Raw genomic sequence first — 24,374 nt, 5'->3', positions numbered from 1 at the left:
AAATGCAGAGCTCAATATTGAAATATCGTACTGTTCACAGGTACTTCTGGGAGAAGTGAAATGCTTGTGTTCAGACTATCAAAATACTTAGCTTTCAAATCAGGTTTTAAAAACTTTTTTTTGAAAATCAGTATTTGCTTTTAAACACTTAAAATGCAAATTTCAATTTTTTTAAAAATCCTGGCAGATAAATCTTAACTTCTTTCAGTCTCAATTATTTTTTACTTTAAACTATATATTAAACACAGAACCAGGTTCTAAATAAACATCTAATGAAGAACAGTTTCAATGTAAGATAAAACTAGAGAGTCTAATAATACAACTTACACAGAAAGTTTTAGTGTGATTTACCAAAATTCAGAATTTCTATAATAGTGGAAAACTTATAGCTTAATATTCAAAACCAGCAACTTCCCACGAAACTAGATAGCTGAGAGGATCAAACAGATTTAAACACGGCCAAACTTCTTGTAAAGCGATGCACTCTTTTATCCTGGAAAAGACAGAAATAGTCCTTTTATTTTACCGAAAATTTCTGATGACTAGTACGGATCTGAAAGTTGTCAAAACTTAAACCATTTGTTTTGGGTTTAAACATTATAAATAATGAGAAAAAAAGATGATTCTTTTCAGGAAGCATATTTGAACATTGGGATAACAAATGTACCAAGACGGCTGGTTTTATTAAACAGTTAAAAAAGAAATCAATAATTAAAGAAAACAAATTCCAGTAAACTCAGAAATAACAGGACTTAAACTCAGTATCATTTTATGTACTTCTTAGTTAATAATTTTGCAGTAATGTCCCAAAGACAGCTGGTAGAAAATGTAATTGTAAAAAATACTTTTTTCACTAATTGAACGGCATTTAATGGCAACTAGAGCTGGCGAACAGCTCTCCAATCTGAAAGTTCATGTTTTTAGATTAAAATATGTTAAGTTTTGGCATTTAAAGACATACCATTAACCTTTGAAGACACATCATTCTTTAGAAAGGAAGATAAAACTTTAAAATACATGCAAAACTTTCTTTTCACTCTGTGTTGCCTACAGACGTGCAGAGAAGTGAGAGGCCTTACAAGGAGGAATGGGAATGACTGAACGAGTAGTAACATTTCCTTTTCTACAAAGCCGTGCCCTTTTTTTAAGACTTCAGTTTCATTTTCATATAAATAAAAGTGGCCTCTGGAAGTTACCTCATCTGTCAAAAGAGTGATAATCTATTTAGGTTAACATCTAGAAAACTGGTCACCAACATGTATCTTCTGAGGTCATGGAGGAAACAAGATTGTGAGAGGGCTACATAATTAAGACAATGAAGAGTGAGATCAGCTATGGAAATTGTAAATACATTCAAAAGTATCTCAGGCATTCAAATTCAATATAACAACATGCAGTCAATCAAAATAGGTCTAGATGTCAGACAACTGCAGGATGCCAACTACTGATTCCTCTCCCAAATATGCAGAAAACTCTGGAAGTTTCAAAGGGAGTCTTTTGTCTAACACCAGGTGAGAACTCAAGTTTAAAAAAGTATTTTCTGGGCTGGACATGGTGGCACACGCCTGTAATTCCAGCACTTTGGGAGGCTGAGGCAGGAGGATCACTTGAGCCCAGGAGTTCAAGACGAGCCAGGGCAATATAGTAAGATTCTCTCTTAAAAAACATCTTTTGGCTGGCCACGGTGGCTCACGCCTGTAATCCCAGCACTTTGGGAGGCTGAGGCGGGCAGATCACAAGGTCAGGAGATCGAGACCATCCTGGCTAACACAATGAAACCCCATCTCTACTAAAACCACAAAAAAATTAGCTGGGCACGGCGGCAGGCACCTGCAGTCCCAGCTACTCAGGAGGCTGAGGCAGGAGAATGGCATGAACCTGGGAGGCAGAGCTTGCAGTGAGCCAAGATCGCACCACTGCACTCCAGCCTGGGCGGCAGAGTGGAACTCTGTCTCAAAAAAAAAAAAAAAAAAAAAAAAAAACCGTTTTAACTAGCTAAGTGTGCTGGTGCATGTCTATAATCCTAACTATTTGGGACGCTGAGGCAGAAGGATCCCTTGAGTGCAAGAGTTTGAGGTTGTAGTAAGCTGTGAATGCGACACTGCACTCCAGCCTGGATGACCAAATGAGGTCACCTCAAAAAACAACAACAACAACAACAACAACAAAATACAACAACAACAACAACAAAAACACGAAGTATCATCTTCTGCTTTGAAAATCATTTATGTACCACTGTAGACACCAATGTAATCAGAACTTTGAGCAAGGTGAGCTGATGTACAATTCCAGTTCTTTCTTTTCTAAATTATACTATCTACGTAGAATGAAGCAACAAGAGAACAAATGACAAATTTAAATATGTTTACTCCCTGTTGCAAAGACGTTAAGAACTTAATTCTGCTATTTGGCTCTACTCTTCTACATTATACAGAAGATCCATAATATAACCCTTCAAATAAAGGCTTAAGCTTCATCCCATATCCATTCACGAACGAAAAAAAGCTAGTTCTGTTTTAAGATACAAAGTGATGGTTAAACATTTTCTTTCGAATGTGAAGTGTGTAGCCAGTTTTGACAAATCCGGCAGTTCCACTAAAGGTTAAACATGACTTAGCAATTCCATTCCCATGTATATACGCAGGAGAAGTAGGCACGTTATGTCCACACAATAACTTGTACATAAATGTTCACAGCATTATTTATAACAGCTAAAAAATGGAAATAATCCAAATGTCTTTAACAGATGAATGCATGAACAGAATAAGGTAATATCTACAAATAAAAAGAAACGATGAAGTTCTGATACGTGCTAGAATATTGATGAACCTTACAAACATTATGCTGAGTGAAAAAAATCCAGTCACAAAATGCCACATCATTATGTATGATTCCATATACAAGAAACTTCCTTAGAGGAAAAAAGTAAATTAGTGGTTGCCTAGGGATACACAAGTTCCGGCAAAATAGCAGGTGACTGCTAAGGTAGGGGGGTGACTTTTGCGGTGATTTAAATATTCTGAAATTGATTGTGGACATGGTGGCACAACTTTGAATATATAAAAAACAGTGCACACTTTAAATACATAAATTGTATTACTGGTATTATTTCAATAAAATTGTTATTTAAAAAACACCTTCCCTTTATTAACCATAATATTTTACTCCCACTGGGCTGACCAAGTGAGTTCTTTTTCATATTTACAGACTTAGAACCACGGGGACCCAGAAACCTTTAGTCCTGTACCTTCTCATTTTAGACTTGTAAAAACTACAGCCTTAATAAAAGATTTATCTATCTAACATGGATAGAAGGTGGGATCAGAAATCAGATCTTTCTGGAATTCAACTAGCCACATTCTCTTCCACTTCAGCAACTCTGAATCAACCTTTCTTTCTTTCTACTCAACTTTTTACTGATTCATTTTACCGCTTTTCTCCCTTCGCACTGTTCAGGTGTATCATCTGCGTAAACCATTTCTTTTCTTCTCTTTAGTCCAATATGCATGTATTAAGTTCTCCTTTTCTGAGACAAGGTCTCTCAGTCTGTTGCCCAGGCTGGACTACAATGGCACGATCACGGCTCAGTGCAGCCTCAACTTTCCAGGCTCAAGCGATCCTCCTGCCTCAGACTCCTCTGGAGTAGTTGGGACTACAGGCATGTACCATCAAAACTGGCTGATTTTTGGTATTTTTTTGTAGAGACCACCATGTTACCCAGGGTGGTCTCAAACTCCTGAGCTCAAGCAATCCACCCACCTCAGCCCCCAAGTGTTGGAATTACAGGCGTGAGCCACTGCACCCGGCCAAGATCTGCTTTCTGTATCTAAAATTTTCTTCTACTATTTGGTCAAGGTAGTCAACTAACTCTCTTCTCTAGTAAACCCTTTCAAATACAAATTTCTGCTGCAGGATTCTTCCCCAAATTTGACTACATTGTATCAAGGTTCGGCAGCAGAAAATATACTGCCAGGTAAAACCCACACTGGTTTACTGGGTTACAGTCAAGTGCCAACAGTTCAATTAAATGCTCTAGGCTGGGCGCGGTGGCTCACGCCTGCAATCCCAGCACTTTGGGAGGCTGAGGAGGGCGGAACACGAGGTCAGGAGATCGAGACCATCCTGTCTAACAGGGTGAAACCCCGTCTCTACTAAAAACAGAAAAAATCAGCTGGGCCTGGTGGTGGGCGCCTGTAGTCCCAGCTACTCGGAAGGCTGAGGCAGGAGAATGGCATTACGTAAACCCGGGTGGTGAAGCTTGCAGTGAGCCTAGACAGTGCCACTGCACTCCAGCATGGGTGACAGAAGGAGACTCCGTCTCAAAAAAAAAAAAAAAAATCCTCTAAGAAATCTCAAAATACATGTACCACAAGGAAAACAGCTAACTTGAGAGGGAACAAGTGTGCTTTTTAATTATGCATACCATTCCTTTCATACCTTGAAGTAGTCATCTTCAGTAACAACAGAATTTATCAGTCTGTTCTCCAGATTAAACAGACAAGATACCACCATTTGTGTGCGTCGGTCCACAGATTTCTGAAACACAGAAGTTTTCAGTAATGGAAAGACAACTCTTTCTTTCACTCACTCTTAATAAGGGTGTGTGTGTGTTTTTGGTTTTTTTTTTTTTGATGGTTTAACGAACATATTAGTTTCTTCCTAAAGAAACGCAAAAAATGCTAAAAGAGGCTGGGAGCAGGGGCTCACACCTGTAATCCCACGACTTTGGGAGGCCGAGGCGGACGGATCACCTGAGATCAGGAGTTTAAGGCCATCCTCGCCAACACGGTGAAACCCCTTCTCCACTAAAAAGTATAAAATTAGCTGGGTGGCGGGTGCCTGTAATTCCACCTATTCAGGAGGCTGAGGGAGGGAGAATTACTGGAACACAGGAGATGGAAGTTGCAGTGAGCCGAGATCACACCATTGCACTTCCAGCCTGGGCGACACCGCAAGACAAACAAACAAACAAAAAAAGAAATTCATAAAAATGTGATTTGTAATTCCTACTACATATCCTCAGTATGTAAGTTTTCTGACAAATCGAAGAATTATTTTAGAACCTTAGCGATAGAATACCGGTTTAAAAAGCTGAATTTGTTACATCCCTAAGTGAACTCCAATGTTTCAAGAAAAAATACTCAGGACAAAACCTGACAATTATACTGTAAAAGTATGTTTTAATATTTATTCACATTTTAAAATCCAGTATCAAATCAAGGAATTTACGCTCCAATGGGACTTCTTGGGTATTATACATATTACCAACACATCAACTACTTCCACACTCCCACCTACTTAACAGAACGTATGTGACGCTAGACTGACAGTATTGTTATTACAGAAATTTGCACTAATGATAAAAAAAAGAAACAACCCTGTCTATTTCAGTAATTGAATAATTTGTCCTGACTTCACCACTGTTGGAAACTTCTGCCACATATAATGTTATGGAGAGAATGCTTATTTAAATAATATTTTTCACTGCTTAAGATCAAAACTGTGGTAAAAGAAAAGGGACATATAATTCAAACAAATTCTTCTTTCGAGTAGAATTCTAGAGGAAACCCTCCCATAGCATTCTGCCAAATCATATTAATACAGTATTTATTAAAGAATGGCTTTTTCTTAAAATCAGTGGAACTGAAATACAGGAAAGGACTGCTGAATCAGAAACTTTACATACCTATATACTGAAAATTTGGGGTATCTGAAATTTCAACAACCTTTACATTAACTTCTGAGTATCAGTCCGTTATTTAAGCTCCATGATTTATGGCTAACATCTTAAAATTTGGGCAAAAATGTTTGCTTCTCAAAAAAAAGTTATTAAAATTAGAAAAATAATATGAAATATATATTTTAAAAAACTCAAAATTAGATGTTTGCCTTTTGTGGGCCATTTCCAGAGGGTGGGGTAGCTTCATGAATTGAGCATTCATTTGGCACAACATCACCTCCTGCATCAACTTCTCTACAGTGATAGTTAAGAGCTGAATAAGCCTATATTTAGAATAATGAAAGTGTAATTAAACAGATACACAGATATGTTTAAAAGCTACTTATTTATTCCCCAAAAAGGTGAGCTGGTATCAAAAGTTTCAATGTAGGCTGTGTTGAAATTCAATTGTGTTACTTCAGAAACCTTGTTTTAAACAAAAAGTTGAAATACATTAAGGCAGCCCTTTGTTTTAAAATCTCTTCCAGGCATCAACATAGTCAGAGGTAGAAGGATTCTAAGAAACAAATGTAGTAAGGGAGTGTTTGAGAATTTTAACACTTACTATATCCTTCAAATATCCAATCGTGATGTAAGACAGCAGCTCTGGTGTATTAGAGGTAATACTCTTGTTTTATTCCTATTCCTCTTTAAGAGTAATTAATAGCAAAACATTTCGGTTTCTCTTCAACAAATTTTTTATGGCTAGTAAAGCCAGAGGCGTATTCTAGGCAGATACATGCTAATTCTAAAGCCACATTAATACTACCATTCCTGGATTATATAGTCTATCAACAAGTAACTGCATACTTATAATTCTGTGGACCAGCCACTGTTTCAGCACACAAAAACCTGAGAGACAAAAAGGCACTGTGGCTCCCATGGGAGTTTATAATTGGGTTAAAAATAAAGTAACAAAACATAAAACATTAATATAAAGAACCATTTAAAAATATCTATAGGCATATATGGCATAGAAAAAAAGTCAAGAAAGATGAGGAAGTATATGTTTCACTAATTCACTTTACTCCATAACCCCTTTTGCTCCCCAATAGGGCACGGTGGTGGCATCTTAAAAAAAAAAAAAAAAAAGAAGAAGAAGGAAACCAAAACTATTAAAATATTCCTACACATTTTCAAAAACTCATGAGATACACAATATTCAAGCACTTATCATGCTGGCTCCTTTGTTATTAAAATGAAAGAAACAGAGTAGAAAAAAGAAGTACTTTATGTTTCTAACCCCTGACGTTCTTGTTACTTTTGTATGTAAAACCTCACCATTTTCCCAATTTTCTGGAGTCGGCATTGTGGAAATCTCAAGGATACGAGTTCTTTCAATTTATTACTTATCACCATACATATGATTATGGGTCATGGATATAGTCATATCTATGAAAAGAGGCCCAGAGAACTACTATCATGAAGCAGCAAACTAAAATAAAAATATAATTGGAATTCTGTGCTCTAAGCATGGGATGATAATTTTATTTCACTCTATCTCCCTAAACAATTGATGAAAGTCAGTCTGGATGTTTCAGATATTTGACAGTAAAGATGAAAAACTACATGCTGAAATATAGAAGGGGACAACGAATCTCAGAAAACTGTTTTACAGAAAAGTTATTGCTAAGTATATTCCTGTCAAAATGTTAATCCGTTACTTCTAAATAATACAGAGGGCTTCATTCTAGACCAATTGCCAAGTGTTTTCCTAAATTTTAGGTACATTTCACTAGTTTAAAATGACACACTATTCAGGAAATTTGTATAAACAAGTTAAAGGCCTCAATAATATCTGAAAATATATCATTTTACTCCCTCTTCAATTACCTGACAATTATATACAGGTAACTGATACCCAGTGGTGACCTGACCTGGTGAATCTGGGTAAGTAGGGTATGTCTGAAAGTAAGTTTACAGAAAGAATGAATACAATAAAACATCTTTTTAAATTAGAAATATTATTCCCAAAATTAAAAAAAAAAATGAAAAACTTTAAAATAATTATTACTTTTCTAAATACAACAATGCAGAACTCTAAATGAATGAATGACTTTAGGAAGAAAGAAATATTCTCTGTCAAGTGCTAAGCCCCTTTGGGTGGGGCGGGGGGACACACAAATGACAAAGTAGTGACTATTTCACCAGGCAAAGTTTACCTTACTTACACTGTGTACTTACGCTCACCCAGAAGTTATTTCTGACACTGCTGATAAGGCTCCATTAAGACAGATTTCAATGTAAGTTAATACATTTGCTATTTCTTTGTCAATATACTTCCAGATAGTTTTGGGTTTGACAACACTACAGGGTAATATGTAGTTCTCCTACAGATGTTATATTTTTTTCTGTACTTCATTTCGAAAAACTAAGGGCAGTATACAATCCAAAACTGGAGAAGGACAGTACAATGTCTTATATGTTTCAATAAGTACTTATTGTTTGAAAACATATAGGAAGCAGCATACATGAATACACCCAGATTCAGTAATGGCTCACCGTAAATGTTAGAAACAAGTAGGGCCTTTTCTCTAGCCATTGTTCAGAGAAGAAAAAAGAAGAAGAGGTATAATCCTACACATTTCAAGTACATGGAGAATGTCAATAAATGACAGACACTGAAGAACCATTTCACTACTATTTTGTTACTTTATTTTCCATCAAAGAAAATGTCTCTTAAACTAACACATAAATAGAATGGACTAAGAAGAAAATAAATGTCATCACCAATAAGTGATAGAGTATGTGAAATCCTCCTTTAAATATCAAAGTAATCAGGCTCAGAGAAATTACATGCCAGAAATTCACAGGATTTATAGGTATAGTAAAATACATCAGAAATCTACCCATCCCAGAACGAGAATATATCCAGAAGTGAGCAGTTTATATGAGGAGGCATCTGGAAATCATTGCAAGTAAAGAAGAGCTAGATTAATCGCTAACCTTAAAGAATAAACTAGGCAGAAACATTAGAACAGCTGCTTTCAAATATTTTCGGAACTAGGTATAAGGGGGGGAAGAAGCTCAGGTGTTTTAGAGGTAATACTCTTTTTTTATTCCTATTCTTATTTAAGAGTAATTAACAGCAAAACATTTCTGTGTCTCTTCAACAAATTATTTGTGGCTGGTAAAGCCAGAGGCAGACCCTAGGCAGATACATGCTAATTCTAAAGTAACACTAATACTATCTTTCTTAGATTACACAGTCTATAAACAAGTAACTGAATACTTATTATGTGGACCAGCCACTGCTTAAGCACACAAAAACCTGAGAGAGAAAAAGGCACTGTTGCGCCCATGGGAGATTGTAACCGGGTTAAAAAGAAAGTAACAAAATGTAACACATTAATATAAAGAAACATTTAAAAATATTTATAGGCATATATAATATGGGAAATAATCCAGAAAGAACAGGAAGTACATGGTCGTACATTCACTTTACCAGAGGTACAACCTACCTCCTTTGTTCCCCAACAGGCCACTGCGGTGGCATCTTAAAAAAAAAAAAAAAAAAAAAAAAAAGAAACCAAAATTATTCAAATATTTCTAAACATTTTCAAAAACACATGATACATATAATATTGAAGTACTTATGCTGGCTCCTTTGTTATTATAATAAAAGAAACGGAATGGAAAAAGGAAGCACTTTATGGTTCTAATCCCTGACATTCTTCCTGTTACTTCCACATTCCACATATAAATATAAAACATCACCTTTTCCCCAATTTTTTGGATTTGGCATTGTGGAAATCTCAAAGACGTTACTACTTTGAATTTATTACGATAGGTATGATTAATGGTCATAGATAGAGTCCTATCTACTATGAAAAGAGAACCAGACAACAACTGTCGTGAAGCAGCCTGCTAAAATGAAACTATAATTTGAATTATGTGCTCTAAGAATTGGGTAATAATTTTATTCAATCTATATCCCTAAAAAAATCATGAAAGTCCTTCTGGATGGTTCATTCAGCTATTTGACAGCAAAGACGAAAACTATATCCTGAAATATAGAAGGGCCAAATCTCAGAAAACTGTTCTACAGAAAAGTTATTGCCAAGTATATTCCTGTCAAAATATTATTCCATTACTTCTAACTAATACAGAGGTCTTCATTCTAGACTTATTCTAAGTGTTTTCTTAAATTTAAGGTATACTTCACTAGTTTAAAATGACAAACTACTCAGGAAATTTGTATAAACAAGTTTAAGGCCTCAATAATATCTGAAAGCAAAGATTTTACTCCTTCTTACATTACCTGATAATTATACACAGGCAACTGATATCCAGTGGTGACCTGAACTGGTGAACTTGGATAAGCAGGAAATGCCTGAAATTAAAGGTTACAGAAAAAAATGAATATGGTAAAACAGTTTTTCAAATTAGAAAGAAATATAATTCCCAATATAACAAAAATATTTGAAAAGTTAAAATATTGTTTTTCTACATACAACGATGCAGAATTCTAAATCAATGACTGACTTTATGAAGAAAGAAATATTCTATGACAAGTGCTACACTTTGGGTGTGAAGGGGGAACAAATGACAAAAGAATTGACTATTTCACCAAAGTTTACCTTATACTGTGTACTTATTCACACCCAGAAGTCATTTCTTACACTGGTGACAAGGCTCCATTAAGACACATTGCAATGTAAGTTAAATTAAAACATTTGCTATTCCCCTGTAAAAATATTTCTAGACTGTTTTGTATTAGACAATATTATAGGGTAATACGTAGTTCTACAGATGTTACGGCTTTTTCTGTACTTCATTCCAAAAAACTAAGTGCAGTCTACAATCCAATACCGGAGAAGAGAAAATATAATGTCTTACATGTTTCAATAAATTCTTATTGTTTGAAAACATACAGGTAGCAGCATACACGAATACACCCAGATTCAGTAATGGCTCACAGTAAATGACAGAAACAAGCAGGGCTTTTTTTCTAGCCATTGTTCAGAGAAGGAAAAAGAAGGGGTATACAATACATGTTTCAAGTATGTGGAAAATGTCAACAAATTAGAGACACTGCAGAACTATGTCACTATTATTTTGTTACTTTATTTTCCATCAAAGAATATGTCTTTTAAACTAACACATAAATAAAATAGACTAAGAAGAATATAAACGTTATTTATCAAAAGTAAGTGATAGAGTATGTCAAACCCTACTTTAAGTATCAATGTAACCAGGATCTGAGAAATTAGATGACAGAAGCTCATGGGTTTTACATATATATATATATACTACACCACATCGGAAATCTACCCATTCCAGAACCAGAATATATCCAGAAGTCAGCAATTTATATGAGGAGGCATCTGGAAATCATTTCAAATAAAGAATACCTAGATGAACTGCTAAACTTACAGAAGAATAAAGCAGGCAGACACATAAGGAGAGCTGCTTTCATTCACTTTAGGAACTGGTTATAAGGGAGAAAGCAGCTCGGGTGGTTTAGAGGTAATACTCTCGTTTATTCCTATTCTTATTTAAGAGTAATTAACAGCAAAGCATTTCTGTTTCTCTTCTACAAATTTTCTATTGCTGGTAAAGCCAGAGGCAGATTCCACGCAGACACATGCTAATTCTACAGCCACGTGAATACCACCTTTCTTTGATTATATAGCCTATCATTACGTGGATCTGCCATTGCTTAAGCACATAGAAACCTGAGAGCAAAAAAGGCACTGTTGCTCCCATTGGAGTTTATAATCGGGTTAACAACAAAGTAAAAATAAACAAATTAATAAAACATTAACATAAAGAATCATTTAAAAATATTTATAGGCATATATGACATGGAAAAAATCAAGAAGGAACAGGAAGTATATGTTTGGCTAATTCACTTAATGTCAAGTACAACATAATCCCTTTGCTCCCCAACAGGCCACTATGGCGGCATCTTAAAAAAAAAAAAAAAAAAAAAAACGGAAACCAAAACTGTTAAAATATTCCTACACATTTTCAAAAACACATGAGAAGCACAATATTGAAGTACTTATCCTGCTGTCTCCTTTTTTATTATAATAAAAGTAACAGAATGGAAAACTTAAGTACTTTATGTTTGTAGTTCATGACATTCTTGTTACTTTTATATATGAAACTTCACCTTTCTCCAAATTTTCTGGAGTTGGCAATGTGGAAAACTCAAAGATACCAGCTCTTTCAGTTTATTACCACAGATATAATTATGGGTCATAGATATAGTTGTATCTACCAAAAGAGATCCAGAGAATTACTATCGGGAAACAGCCAGCTAAAATGAAAATATAATTGGAATTCTGTGCTCTAAAAAGTGGATCATAATTTTATTTCACTCTATCTCCCTAACAAAATTCATGAAAGTCAAGTTTGGATGTTTCATTCAGCTATTTGACAGCAAAGATGAAAACTACATCCAGAAATGAAGAAGGGGACACCAAATCTCAGAAATCTGTTCTACAGAAAAGTTACTGCCAAGTATATTCCTGTCAAAATCGTACTTCATTACTTCTAAATAAGACAGAGGTCTTCATTCTACACTAATTCTAAGTGTTTCCTTAATTTTTAGGTATACTTCACTAGTTTAAAATGACAAACTATTCAGGAAATTTGTATAAACAAGTTAAAGGCCTCAATAATATCTGAAAGCAAATCATTTTACTCCCTCTTACATTACCTGATAATTATATACAGGCAACTGATAGCTAGTGATGACCTGAACTGGTGCATTTGGATAAGTACGATATGCCTGAAAATAAATTATACAGAAAGAATGAATTAATACAGTAAAACATTTTTTTAATTAGAAATAAATATTCCCAGTATAAAAAAAAATGAAAAAAATTGAAATACTAATTATTTTTCTATATACAACAATGCAGAATTGTAAATGACTGACTGATTGATGAAGAACGTATTATTCTCGGTCAAGTCCTACGGTTGGCTGTGGAGGGGGAAGAGACAAACGACAAAAGAATTGGCTATTTCGCCAGGCAAAGTTAACCTTACTTACATTGTGTACTTATGCCCACCCAGAAGTTATTTCTTACACTGGTGATAAGGCTGCATTAAGACAGAGTTCAATGTAAGTTAAATTAATACATTTGCTATTTCCCTGTAAAAATGCTTCCGGACTGATTTGTACCTGACGATATTATAAGGTAATACGTAGTTCTACAGAATGTGTGGCGTTTTCTGTACTTCATGCTGAAAAACTAAGTGCAGTATATAATCCAATACTGGAAAAGAGACAGTATAATGTCTCATATGTTTCAATAAATACTTATTGTTTGAACACATATAGGTACGCAGCATGCATGAATACACCCAGATTCAGTAATGGCCCACAGTAAATGTTAGAAGTAAATGACTTTTATTCTAGCCATTGTTCAAAGAAGGAAAAAGAAGATGAGGTATACCATACATGTTTCAAGCACAGGGAAAATGTCAACAAATGAGAAACACTGAATAACTATTTCACTACTATTCTGTTATTTATTTTCTATCAAAGAAAATGTCTTTTAAACTAAGATATAAATAAAATGAACTAAGAACAAAATAAATGTTATTTATCACCGCTAAGTGACAAAGCATGTCAAATCTACTTTAAATAGCAAAGTAACAAGGATCAGAGACATTACATGCCAGAAACTGATGGTATTTATAGATATCTAAAACATATCAGAAATCTACCCATTCCAGAACCAGAATATATCCAGAAGTCAGCAATTTATATGCAGAGGCATCTGGAAATCATTTCAAATAACGAATAGCTGAATTAATTGCTAAACTTAGAGAAGAATAAAGTAGGCAGACACATGAGGAGAATTGCTTTCAATTATTTTAGTTACATGGGGGAAAGCAGCTCAGGTGTTATACAGGTAATACTCTTTTTAATCCTATTCTTATTTAAGAGTAATTAACAGAAAAACATTTCTGTTTCTCTTTATCAAATTTTTTATGCTTGGTAAATCCAGATGCAGATTCTAATCAGATACATGCTATTCTAAAGCCAAATTAATACTACCTTTCTTAGACAAAGCTACATTAGGACTACCTTTCCTAGATTAAATAATCTATCAACAAGTAACTGAACACTTGTCATTACGTGGATAAGCCACTGCTTAAGCATACAAAAACCTGAGAGAGAAAAAGGCACTGTTGCTCCCACGGGAGATTATAATTGTAAGGTTAAAAAGAAAGTAACAAAACGTAACACATTAATATAAAGAATCATTTAAAATATTTATAGGCATATATGACACACAAAAAAATCAAGAAAGAAGAGGAAGTATATGTTTCACTAATTCCCTTTACCGGAGGAACAACATAACTCCTTTGCGCCCCAACAGGCCAGTGTAATGGAATCATAAATAAAAAAAAAAGTAACCAAAATTATGTAAATACTCCTACACATTTTCAAAAACCCATGAATTGAATAATATTTAAATATTTGATCATGATGGCTCCCTTGTTATAATAAAAGAAACAGACTAGAAAAAAAAAAGTACTTGAGGTTTCTAATCCCTGAAGCTCTTGTTGTTACTTCTACATGGAAAACCTCAACTTTTTCCCAATTTTCTGGAAATAGAATTGTGGAACCCTCAAAGATATTAATTCTTTGAATTTGTTACCACAGATATGATTATGGGTCATAGATATAGTTGTATCGTTGAAAACAGACCCAGAGAACTACTATCATGAAGCAGCAGGCTAAAATAAAAATACAATGGGAATCCTGTGCTCTAAGAATTGGGTAAAGCTTTTATTTCGCTTTATATCTCTGCAAGATTCATGAAAGTCAGCCTGGATGTTTCAGCTCTTTGACAGCAAAGATAACAAAGTACATGCTGAAACAAAGAAAGGAACACCAAATCTCAGAAACTGTTCTACAGAAAAGTTATTATTGCTAAGTACACTCCTGTCAAAATCCAATTTCATCACTTCTAAGTACCACAGAGGTCCTCATGACACTAATTCTAAGTGATTTCTTAAATTTTAGGCACACGTCACTAGTTTAAAATGACAAACTATTCAAGCAATTGGTATAAACACGTTGAAGGCCTCAATAGCAGCTGAAAGTAAAACATTTTACTCCCTCTTCAATTACCTGATAATTACATACAGGCAACTGATATCCAGTGATGACGGAATTTATAGATACAAATTGACCTGGTGAATGTGGATAAGTAGAATAAGCCTGAAAATAAAGTTTAGAGAAAGAATGGATTAATACGGTAAAACATTTTTTTAATAAGAAAGAAATATCATTCCCAATGAAACAAAAATATGAAAAACTTTGAAATAGTAATTAATTTTCTACCTACAGCAATGCAGATTTCTAAATGACTGACTTTACGTAGAAATAAACATTCTCTGTCAAGTGCTACCCTTTGGGTGGGGAGGGGGAAGAGACAAATAACAAAAGAAGTGACTATTGCACCAGCCAAAGTTTACCTCATTTATACTGTGTACTTATGCCCACTCAGAAATTATTTCTTACACTGGTGATAAGGCTCTATTAACACGGATTTCAACGAAAGTTAAATTAATACTTTTGCTATTTCTTTGGCAAAATACTTCTAGACAGTTTTGTATTTGACAATATTACAGGGTAATACTGTAGTTCTTCGACAGATGTTACGGCTTTCTCTGTACTTCACTTCCACAAATTAAGGGCGGTATATAGCCACAACTGGAAAAGAGACAGTATAATGTCTTCTACGTTTCAATAAATGCTTACTAATTAAAAACATGCAGGTAGCAGCATTCACAAATATACCCAGATTCAGTAATGGCTCACAGTAAATGCTAGAAACAAGTAGGGCTTTTCTTCTAGCCATTGCTCAGAGAAAGAAAAAAAAAAGAAGAGGTATACCCTACAAGTTTCAAGTACATGGAAAATGTCAACAAATGACAGACACTGAATAACTATTTCACTACTATTTTGTTACTTTCTTTCCCATCAAAGAAAATGTCTTTTAAACACACACTTACATAAAAGGAACCAAGAACAAAGTAAACGTTATTTTTCACCAGTAAGTGACAGAGTATGAGAGTATGTCAAATCCTACTTTAAATATCAAAGCAACCAGGATCAGATAAATTACATGCCAGAAACTCACGGGATTTACAGATAGAGTAAAAGAGATCAGAAATCCACCCATCCCAGAACCAGAATATATCCAGAAGTCAGCAATTTATAGGAAGAGGCATCTGGAAATCATTGCAAGTAAAGAATAGCTAGGTTAACTGCTAACCTTAGAGAACAATAAACTACGCAGACACATAAGGAGAGCTGCTTCCAAATACTTTAGGAACTAGTTATCTGGGGTGAAAAAGGAAGAGGTAGGAAGAGATTTGTTCATGTGTCTACAGAGGTCATTTCTAAGAGAAAGCCTCGCAAAGTTTAGAGAAGATTTTTAGCTCAAATAACGAACACTAAGAAAAAGAAATTTCTAACAAAAATAACAAATTTCCCATTACTCACACTGTTCAAACAGGGATACTATTGTCACTTACTATGGGAAGTGTAGATACGATTCCACAGAGGGAAGGATGACTACAATAAACAAGAGAACAGGAACACACGCAGTTCTTACCTGAACGTACTGAGTTACAGGATTCAGCGTGATTAGGGGCTGCAGGTAAGTTTCAGTGTTTGGATTCCTCCAGATGTTCCGAAACTGTGGTGGAGGAGGAGGATTAAATGCCAAAGGACGTGGCTGCACATCACAAGCACCTTTTTAAAAAGCAAGAAGAAAACAGCCTATTTTTAGTTAATTTGAAAAGCTACACGGGTCAAAAAAGAACAATTTCTTTTCCTACTCACATAACTTTTGTTTCCTGATTGCAGGGCCCAGCTTCAGCTTTTTACCATGGAGATGTATCTGTGACTGAAAATAGCACAGTAACAAAACTACAATCAATTTTCAAGTCTTAGCTTCCAAGACTTGGGTGAACACCTAAAGTCTTCTGAAGTTCCTACCACCATAGACGATCAATGACAACTACACAGCAAATTAAAATGTGTCATCATGAAGCTACCTTACTCACCGTTACCACTCTAATCAGTATCAAGAGGCATCAAGTGAAAGTTGATCAAAAACTTTTCATCACCCTGTCTCCAACCCTTCCTGTCTGTAGTTCATGAACCTAGGCGTCCAGTCAAAAATAAACAGGATCTATCAAGTTATGGGGGGCTACTCTGAGTTTGGATTTTGTACAGGAAGTCTACCTTTCTCCAAATTTTACACAAGTCTGAGTATATCACTAACACTAAACGTCGTATCAGTAAGATAAATAAGAGATTTTTCTATTAGATTACTTACTTCTACTATCTTCTGGACATCCACGTCATCCACAAATGAAACAAATCCATAGCTATAAAGGCAGATAAATGAAGCATAAAATCACCATCATACAGTACATGGTTCAGCACTTCTACTATTCTATATACAGAAGTGATCATGAAAAACGATGAATAATAGACCATGGTAAGTATTTGCTAGGCCGGGCACGGTGGCTCACGCTTGTAATCCCAGCACTTTGGGAGGCCGAGGCGGGCGGATCACGAGGTCAGGAGATCGAGACCATGGTGAAACCCCGTCTCTACTAAAGGTACAAAAAATTAGTCAGGCGTGGTGGCGGGCGCCTGTAGTCCCAGCTACTCGGAGAGGCTGAGGCAGGAGAAGGGCGTGAACCCGGGAGGCGGAGCTTGCAATGAGCCGAGATCGCGCCACTGCACTCCAGCCTGGGTGACAGAGCGAGACTCCATCTCCAAAAAAAAGAAAAAAAAAAAAAAAGTATTTGCTAAGATGTACATGACAGATCCTCTACAAATACTACTTTTTCTTAGGCACAGCTATGTCAAAATGTGCTAGGATTAGGGCAGTGTGAAAACTTTATTGATTAACAAAGAATTCATATCTGTGAACCTGCATTTAACTTACTATCTAAGACAAGGTGGTTAAAATTTAAGATGCTGTGCAGTGTATGAAGAAAACAATTATTTGAGAAAACTGATTAACTCATCTGTATGAAATAAAAATTGGAGACATTTAAAAACGAACATTAGAAAAATGACTAAATAAAAGAACTGGTATTAACCTTTTGTCCCCTATGTGAAAGAAATTAACACTGCAAAAAATTTCATTTATACAAGGGTCAGAATATCAGTTGTGAATTCTTGTCTGATACCTATAGAACAGGTGACTGGAGTTCAGATATATTTTATAAAATTACTGACCCTTTGGACACACCACTTCGATTCCTGATTATCTTCACTTCTTTCACTGAACCGTATCTACCAAAGCAGCTTCTAATCTCAGTTTCATCCATCTATGGAAAAGAATTGAACATCAGAGTAAAAATGCAGCATTCAAACATTTCAACTTTACTACAATTTTACTACCATGAGGTGGAAATTTCTCCCCCATTTATCCCCAAATGACCAGTAGCTCTTTGTCAAAGGTATTTTTAGTACCTATGGGTCAAACCTAAAAGCAATTCTAAACCTCTATGAAGTACAAAAAAAATTAAGTTTGTAACAGGGCCCAAATCCCATTTTTCATAACGTACTTTAAGGAAAAAACGAGGTATGAATACAATACCCTATCATCAATTCCACCAACAAAAACAGTGTTTGGCATGATTGTGCCTTCTGGTAAAACCCAGCCTTGGCTAGGTGCAGCTGATGAAGACTGGGTGCTGGCCTCTCTGGAGAGGGTTGAGTTTGGAGTCTCAGGATTTGCAGCAGACTGTAATTTGGAAAGTAGACATCATAATTACATATACAAGCAAAACCCAAACATAACGTGAAATATCATTTTTGTATTTTAAGTATAATATATTTTACATAAGTTACTTTCATTGTAAATTAGTCACCGGTGCAGCTCAGTTCAGGCTCAGGATTTAAACTAATCAGAGTACATCAGCATGGAATTTTAACCAAAGGATATAGTACTTTCTTAAACCTAGTGCCGCTCATCACCAAGTCTTGTATAATGCTGTGGAAGTATACTCATTTAGTATTTGTGAAAATACTCTGTGAAGTAGTTAAAAAAGACACCCAAAACTAGAAAGTTTAGATTTGTAGAAATTAAAGTTATTAAAATCATCCTGTTCCATATTCATAAACAACTTTTCACTTTACTGAGTAGACTTAAGATAAACCTTACAAAAAAAGCCACACCAAAAAGAAAATAAGCCTCAGTGTTTTAAACCAATTTGTTATAATCCTCTTCCCTAATTGCTAGAGTGTTGAAAGCATCTTTTGAAACAACATTTTTCTTCCTGAGTAACACCAAATCAGTCCGACTGATAATTCTAATTTTCACAGTGGGCTGATAGATATAAATGATAGATATAAATAATACCATCTTTATTTTCAGATAAGAAAAAAAACATACATATAACTCATTAATTTTCTAGCTTCTGATCAGAACTGTCTTTATTCTTTGCACAGTAGACTCTAAGGTTAATGTAAAATTTTCTGAAGTAGTATTCATAAGTAATCCATATGTTGGAGAAACAATATACCATAGTGAAACAAAAATTAATTTAGTCAGATCTACTAGGTTTACGTCCCTTACAGGTAAGTGGTTATAAGCCACCTACTTGCCAGCTATGTATCTGTGGGCAAACTGCTTTGAGAATGAAATGAGATAACATCTGTGAATTCATTTTGTACATATAAAGTCGTAAAAGTGGAAAAGTGGTATGCCAATGTAAGTTAGTGTCCTGTTATTTGAATTTATTTTCAGCCGATTTGTTTTCAAGTTTCTTTTTTGGCTTCACTATTTAGCTGACTTATTTTGAAAGAATTTTAATTAAGAACTAACTGAAGCATCAGGACACTATGACACATCATTAACTTAAAAATCACTGGTGAAGTGCTGTTGACTTTAAAAGGTAAGTACAAAAAGCTGCCTAAGAGAAAGCTGTTACACATACACCTGTCTGAAATAAAAGACGAAAGAAACTGTGTATCTTTTTGAACAACACAATGATGTTATAGAAGTTAATAAGAAAGGAGACTTCCTGCTTTGTTAATTAGATGCTAGAAATTATCCATTCTACACAGCTTTACTGGAGATGAACTCTAAATTGGCAAATCAACTAAAGCCAAGGTTACTGCATTTCTCTTTTCTTTCATGCCTGTACTTGCTATTTTGGGTTTGTAACTAATTCCTAATTCTTTCCTCTAATAGTGTTATTTCATGACAATGATGTGGAAGAAAAATTTAAAACACTATTTTTTAGTTTTTCCTTTCTAAAACTGTCTTACGTTATTTGTTTTTTCCAAATGACATTAAGCTGCATTATCTTGAACTATTAGGAACCTGATTAGATTTCCCTTCCCTATAGGGAATTTACGGATTCCTTCTCAGTTCATTCAGAAATCCCAAACAGAATCAAACAAAACAAAAGAAATTCTGAAATTCTTGTAGTTTCTTTTTCTCTTTTTCAATCCCCCCTTGATATGCGGATGAACTTTGGATATGTTTTTCTTTGATAAACAAGCTATATTACAGTATTGTCTCTGCACCATAGTGTTTCGATATATTTTAATTTAGAAATGTAACATCTGTCAGAAAACTGTGTCAGATTATGAGAGGTTATGCAAATGCACTGATTCTCAACTGGGCAAGATTTTTGAACCCCAGGGGCATTTAGCGACGTTTAGAGATTGGCTGTCACAACTGAGATGTATTCCTGGAATCTGATGGGCTGAAGGCCAGGCATGCTACTGCTCATCCCAAAATGTAAAGACAGCCTCCTACAATAAGGAATTATTTGGTGCAAAATTTGAAAATTTTGAAAGGTCTGGTTAAGAAACCTTGTGACAGCGCCACAAGAATTGAAGAGGAAAATTCTCGTTTGGGAAGAACCTGATTTCCATTGCTCACTGAAGTAAATCTTTTCATGACCTCAGTTTCAGTTTCCTTGCTTGAAAACGAATGGCTGGAAAAGATCTCTGGTGTCTCTTCTGATTCTCTTACTCATTTGGATACTCGAAACAACCATAGTTTGGTAAAGAAGAAAAAAGGCATTTGATTTTATAAGAAGTTTGACTTTAGCTTGGATCTTACAAACTGGCTGCCTGCTTAACTGGAATTGTACACATAAAATTCACTGAATCTCTTTAATAGCATCATAATATTATAAATTAAGGAAGTAATGATCGTGTCCTAGTCCTCGGCCAGCAGGTGGCCATCAAAGCTAACAAAGTAAGCAATGTACTTCAGTTTTTGCAATGTACTTCATTTTTACCATGTCTTGATTAGCAGGGATTGTTCAATTCCTACTGTGTGTGTATTTATACATAATTATATAATGTATATATAAAAATCCACAATCAACAGACAACCTCTGGTTAGTTTTAAACTATGGCCAAAAACATAAATGAATGCTTAGGATAAGCAAAAGTTTAACTTTAAAGAAAGTACCATCATAACCGCCAATGGCATCCTGAAAACAAACTGCATTAAAGAAGTAATTTTCTTAATCGTATCTTCAAGTGAGTTGTTGAATTTTGAAATGAGAAATGCTGGAACAGTTAACAGGGGTGAGTTTCAAGACCATCATATACACAACTCTCATTGCTACATAGAGCAAATACATTCCTTGTTACAGGCGGACAACCAAGTGAGAAAGGCAGCTAAAAGCTGCCAAAAAAATTATTGTTATTTAAACTCCTGGGATGTCAGCCCCTTTGCCAGTATTATCTAATTCAATTACTATGTCAACATGTAAGCAAATTGGTATTTATATAAACTGACCAGGAAAAAGCCTATCATTTGTAGTCGGCAAAGTTACATTCACAGCAATAGAAGAGGAGCAAATAAAGAGAGTGATAAAATTAAGAAAATACGACGTGAAAATCAGAATCAAAACCTTAAGCACATCAAAGAGCAGATTCTCGGGGAGTGGTGCGTGGGGAGGATGAAATTCAAGCAATAAACAATCCTGCCAAAACAAAGCAAGGAAACGCAAGAAAGCAAAAGTATGTATGAGACCTGAAAAATTGGTTGTGGCCACAGATAATGAAAGAATGCTACGCAGAAACCCTGTTTTCGAAGAGGAAGAAAGTATTTCTCAACGCATTTTACAAAGCTAAAAGCATATAAGTAACAAAGCCTCATCCAGATGATCCATCCCTGCCCTCAACACAAATGAGAAATTCCAGCAGTATACAAAGAGTCTAAGTTTATATTGGGAATGCAAGAATACTCCATTTGCAGGATACATTACTTTAATTCATCACTGACAATCATTTGATAAAATACAGCACTCGTATTTAAATTTTTTAAAACCCCAAGTAAAATAGAGACAGAGGAATCTTATTTTCTATCAATCTCATTCTACCCTATCATCAAGCTTACAAGTGAAACAGTTCAGTCAACTCAACTGAAAGTAGGAATAAGGTAAGGGCACCAGGGCACCTCCTTATTACTCCTACATATTTTTCCACTATGTATGACAAAAGTGAATACTAATATAAAGTCTTCTACGAATCAGCAAGAAAAAGAAAATTAAAAAGGTAACTTAAAAAGCTAAAGATCAATGATCAACTTCAATGATGATTTTAAAAAGTGCACATCAACATAATGTAATATTTTCCAGCTATCAGGCTGACAATTTAAAAAATACTCGTAACTTTCATTGGAATGGGTGTGGAAAAGAGAGCACTCTACACACCATCAGTGAGAAAATACAAATACGTGATTTACCAAGAGTACTTTGGAAAAGGTGTATCATAATTTGATAAGCGGGGATACTCACCAGTATATTACAAAGGAGAATTAGTTATAAAATTGTTATAAAAGGGGCAAAGTGCTTTCACCTAGCAATTCCACGGATAGCAATTCATCTCAATAAATTAATAGCAGAAGCGTGCCAAGATATTTACACAAAGATATTCATAGTAGTTTTTTTTTTTAAGACTGAGTCTCTCTTTGCTGCCTAGGCTGGAGTGCAGTGGCACAATCGCAGCTAATAGCAATCTGCATCCCAGGATCAAGTGATTCTGCTGCCTCAGCCTCCTGAGTAGTTGGGATAACAAGTGTGCGCCACCACGCCTGGCTAATTTTTTTGTGTTTTTAGTTGACACAGGAAACAAAAATCATTCAAATATTACTTCACATTTTCAAAAACACATGAGATAACACAATATTCAAGTACATATGCTGGCTCCTTTAATTTGTTATTATAATAAAAGAAACAGAACAGAAAAAAGTATTACTTTAGGTTTCTAATCCCTGACGTTCTTGTTGTTACTTCTATATGTAAAACCTCAACTTTTTCCCAATTTTCTGGGGTTGGTATTGTGGAAATCTCAACGATATTAGTTCTTTGAATTTATTATCATAGATACGATTATGGGTCATATATACAGCCATATCTATGAAAAGAGACCCAGAGGACTACTATTGTGAAGCAGCCAGATGAAATAAAAATATAATTCAAATTCTGTGCTCTAGAAAGTGAGTAGTAATTTTATTTCACTCTGTCTCTTTAAAAAAATTCATAGAAGTCAGACTGGATGTTTCAGCTATTTGACGGCAAAGATGGAAAAAAAAAAAAAAAAAAAAACAAGAAACGTGCTACAATATAGATAGAAGGGGACACCAAATCTCAAAAAACTGTTCTACAGTGAAGTTTTTGCTAAGTACATTCATGTCCAAATATTACGCAACTACTTCTAAATAATACAGAGGCCTTCATTCTAGACTAATTCTAAGTGTTGTCTTAAATTTTAGGTACATTTCACTACTTTAAAAGGGCAACTTATTCAAGCAATTTCTATAAACAAAGGGCTCAATAATATCTGAAAGTAAATCCTTTCACTCCCTCTTAAATTACCTGATAATTATATACAAGCAAATGATACCCAGTGATGACGTGAACTGCTGAATTTGGATAAGTAGGATGTGCCTATAAATAAAGTTTACAGTAAGAATGAATGAACACGGTAAAACATTTTGTTAATTAGAAATACTATTCCTAATACAAAAAACTATGAAAAAGTTTTAAAACGTTACTTTTCTATATACAGCATTGCAGAATTCTAAATGAGTGACTGATTTTACGAAGAAGGAAATATTCTGTCAAGTGAGGCCCTCTGGCTACGGAGGGGGAACAGACAAATGACAAAAGAAGTGACTATTTCACCAGACAAGTTTACCTTATTTGTACTGTGTAGTTATGCCCACCCAGAAGTTATTTCTTATGCTGGTGATAAGGCTCTATTAAGACAAACTTCAGTGTAAGTTAAATTAATGCATTTGCTATTTCTTTGTTAAAATACTTCAAAGGGGTTTTGTATTTGACAATATTATAGGGTAATATGAAGTTCTCCTACAAACGTTACGGCTCTTTCTGTACTTCATTTCAAAACCCTAAGGGCAGCATATAATCCACAACTGGAGAAGAGATAGTATAACGTCTTCTACGTTTCAATAAATACTTACTGATTGGAAACATATACGTAGCATCACACATGAGTACACCCAGATAACGTAATGGCTCACAGTAAATGTGAGAAACAGGGCTTTTTTTCTAGCCATCGTTCAGAGGTATACCCTACCTGTTTCAAGTACACGGAAAACGTCAGCGAACGAGAGACACTGAAGAACTAATTCACCATTGTTTTCTTACTTTA

General features: G+C 34.9%; 1 protein-coding gene across 1 annotated transcript in view; it reads right to left on the bottom strand.

The window, feature by feature from the left end:
* Positions 1 to 330: 330 nt before the first annotated feature.
* The window catches only part of LOC129476757 (deleted in azoospermia protein 1-like), a 35,443-nt gene continuing 11,399 nt past the window's right edge, over positions 331 to 24,374 (bottom strand). Inside the window, exons 8-17 of the mRNA XM_055269615.1 lie at positions 18,322 to 18,468; positions 17,958 to 18,049; positions 17,041 to 17,092; positions 16,542 to 16,605; positions 16,312 to 16,451; positions 14,820 to 14,909; positions 12,387 to 12,458; positions 9,981 to 10,052; positions 4,438 to 4,536; positions 331 to 493 (exon numbers count right to left, since the gene is read on the bottom strand). Of these exons, the coding sequence (XP_055125590.1) occupies positions 440 to 493; positions 4,438 to 4,536; positions 9,981 to 10,052; positions 12,387 to 12,458; positions 14,820 to 14,909; positions 16,312 to 16,451; positions 16,542 to 16,605; positions 17,041 to 17,092; positions 17,958 to 18,049; positions 18,322 to 18,468 (882 nt within the window). The 3' untranslated portion in view covers positions 331 to 439. The remainder of the gene's footprint in view (positions 494 to 4,437; positions 4,537 to 9,980; positions 10,053 to 12,386; positions 12,459 to 14,819; positions 14,910 to 16,311; positions 16,452 to 16,541; positions 16,606 to 17,040; positions 17,093 to 17,957; positions 18,050 to 18,321; positions 18,469 to 24,374) is intronic.

The sequence above is a fragment of the Symphalangus syndactylus genome, chromosome Y (assembly GCF_028878055.3).
Source record: "Symphalangus syndactylus isolate Jambi chromosome Y, NHGRI_mSymSyn1-v2.1_pri, whole genome shotgun sequence".
NCBI classification, from domain to species: Eukaryota; Metazoa; Chordata; class Mammalia; order Primates; family Hylobatidae; genus Symphalangus; species Symphalangus syndactylus.
The sequence above is the reverse complement of the archived record's forward strand: the minus strand, read 5'-3'. Positions and strand labels throughout refer to the sequence as shown.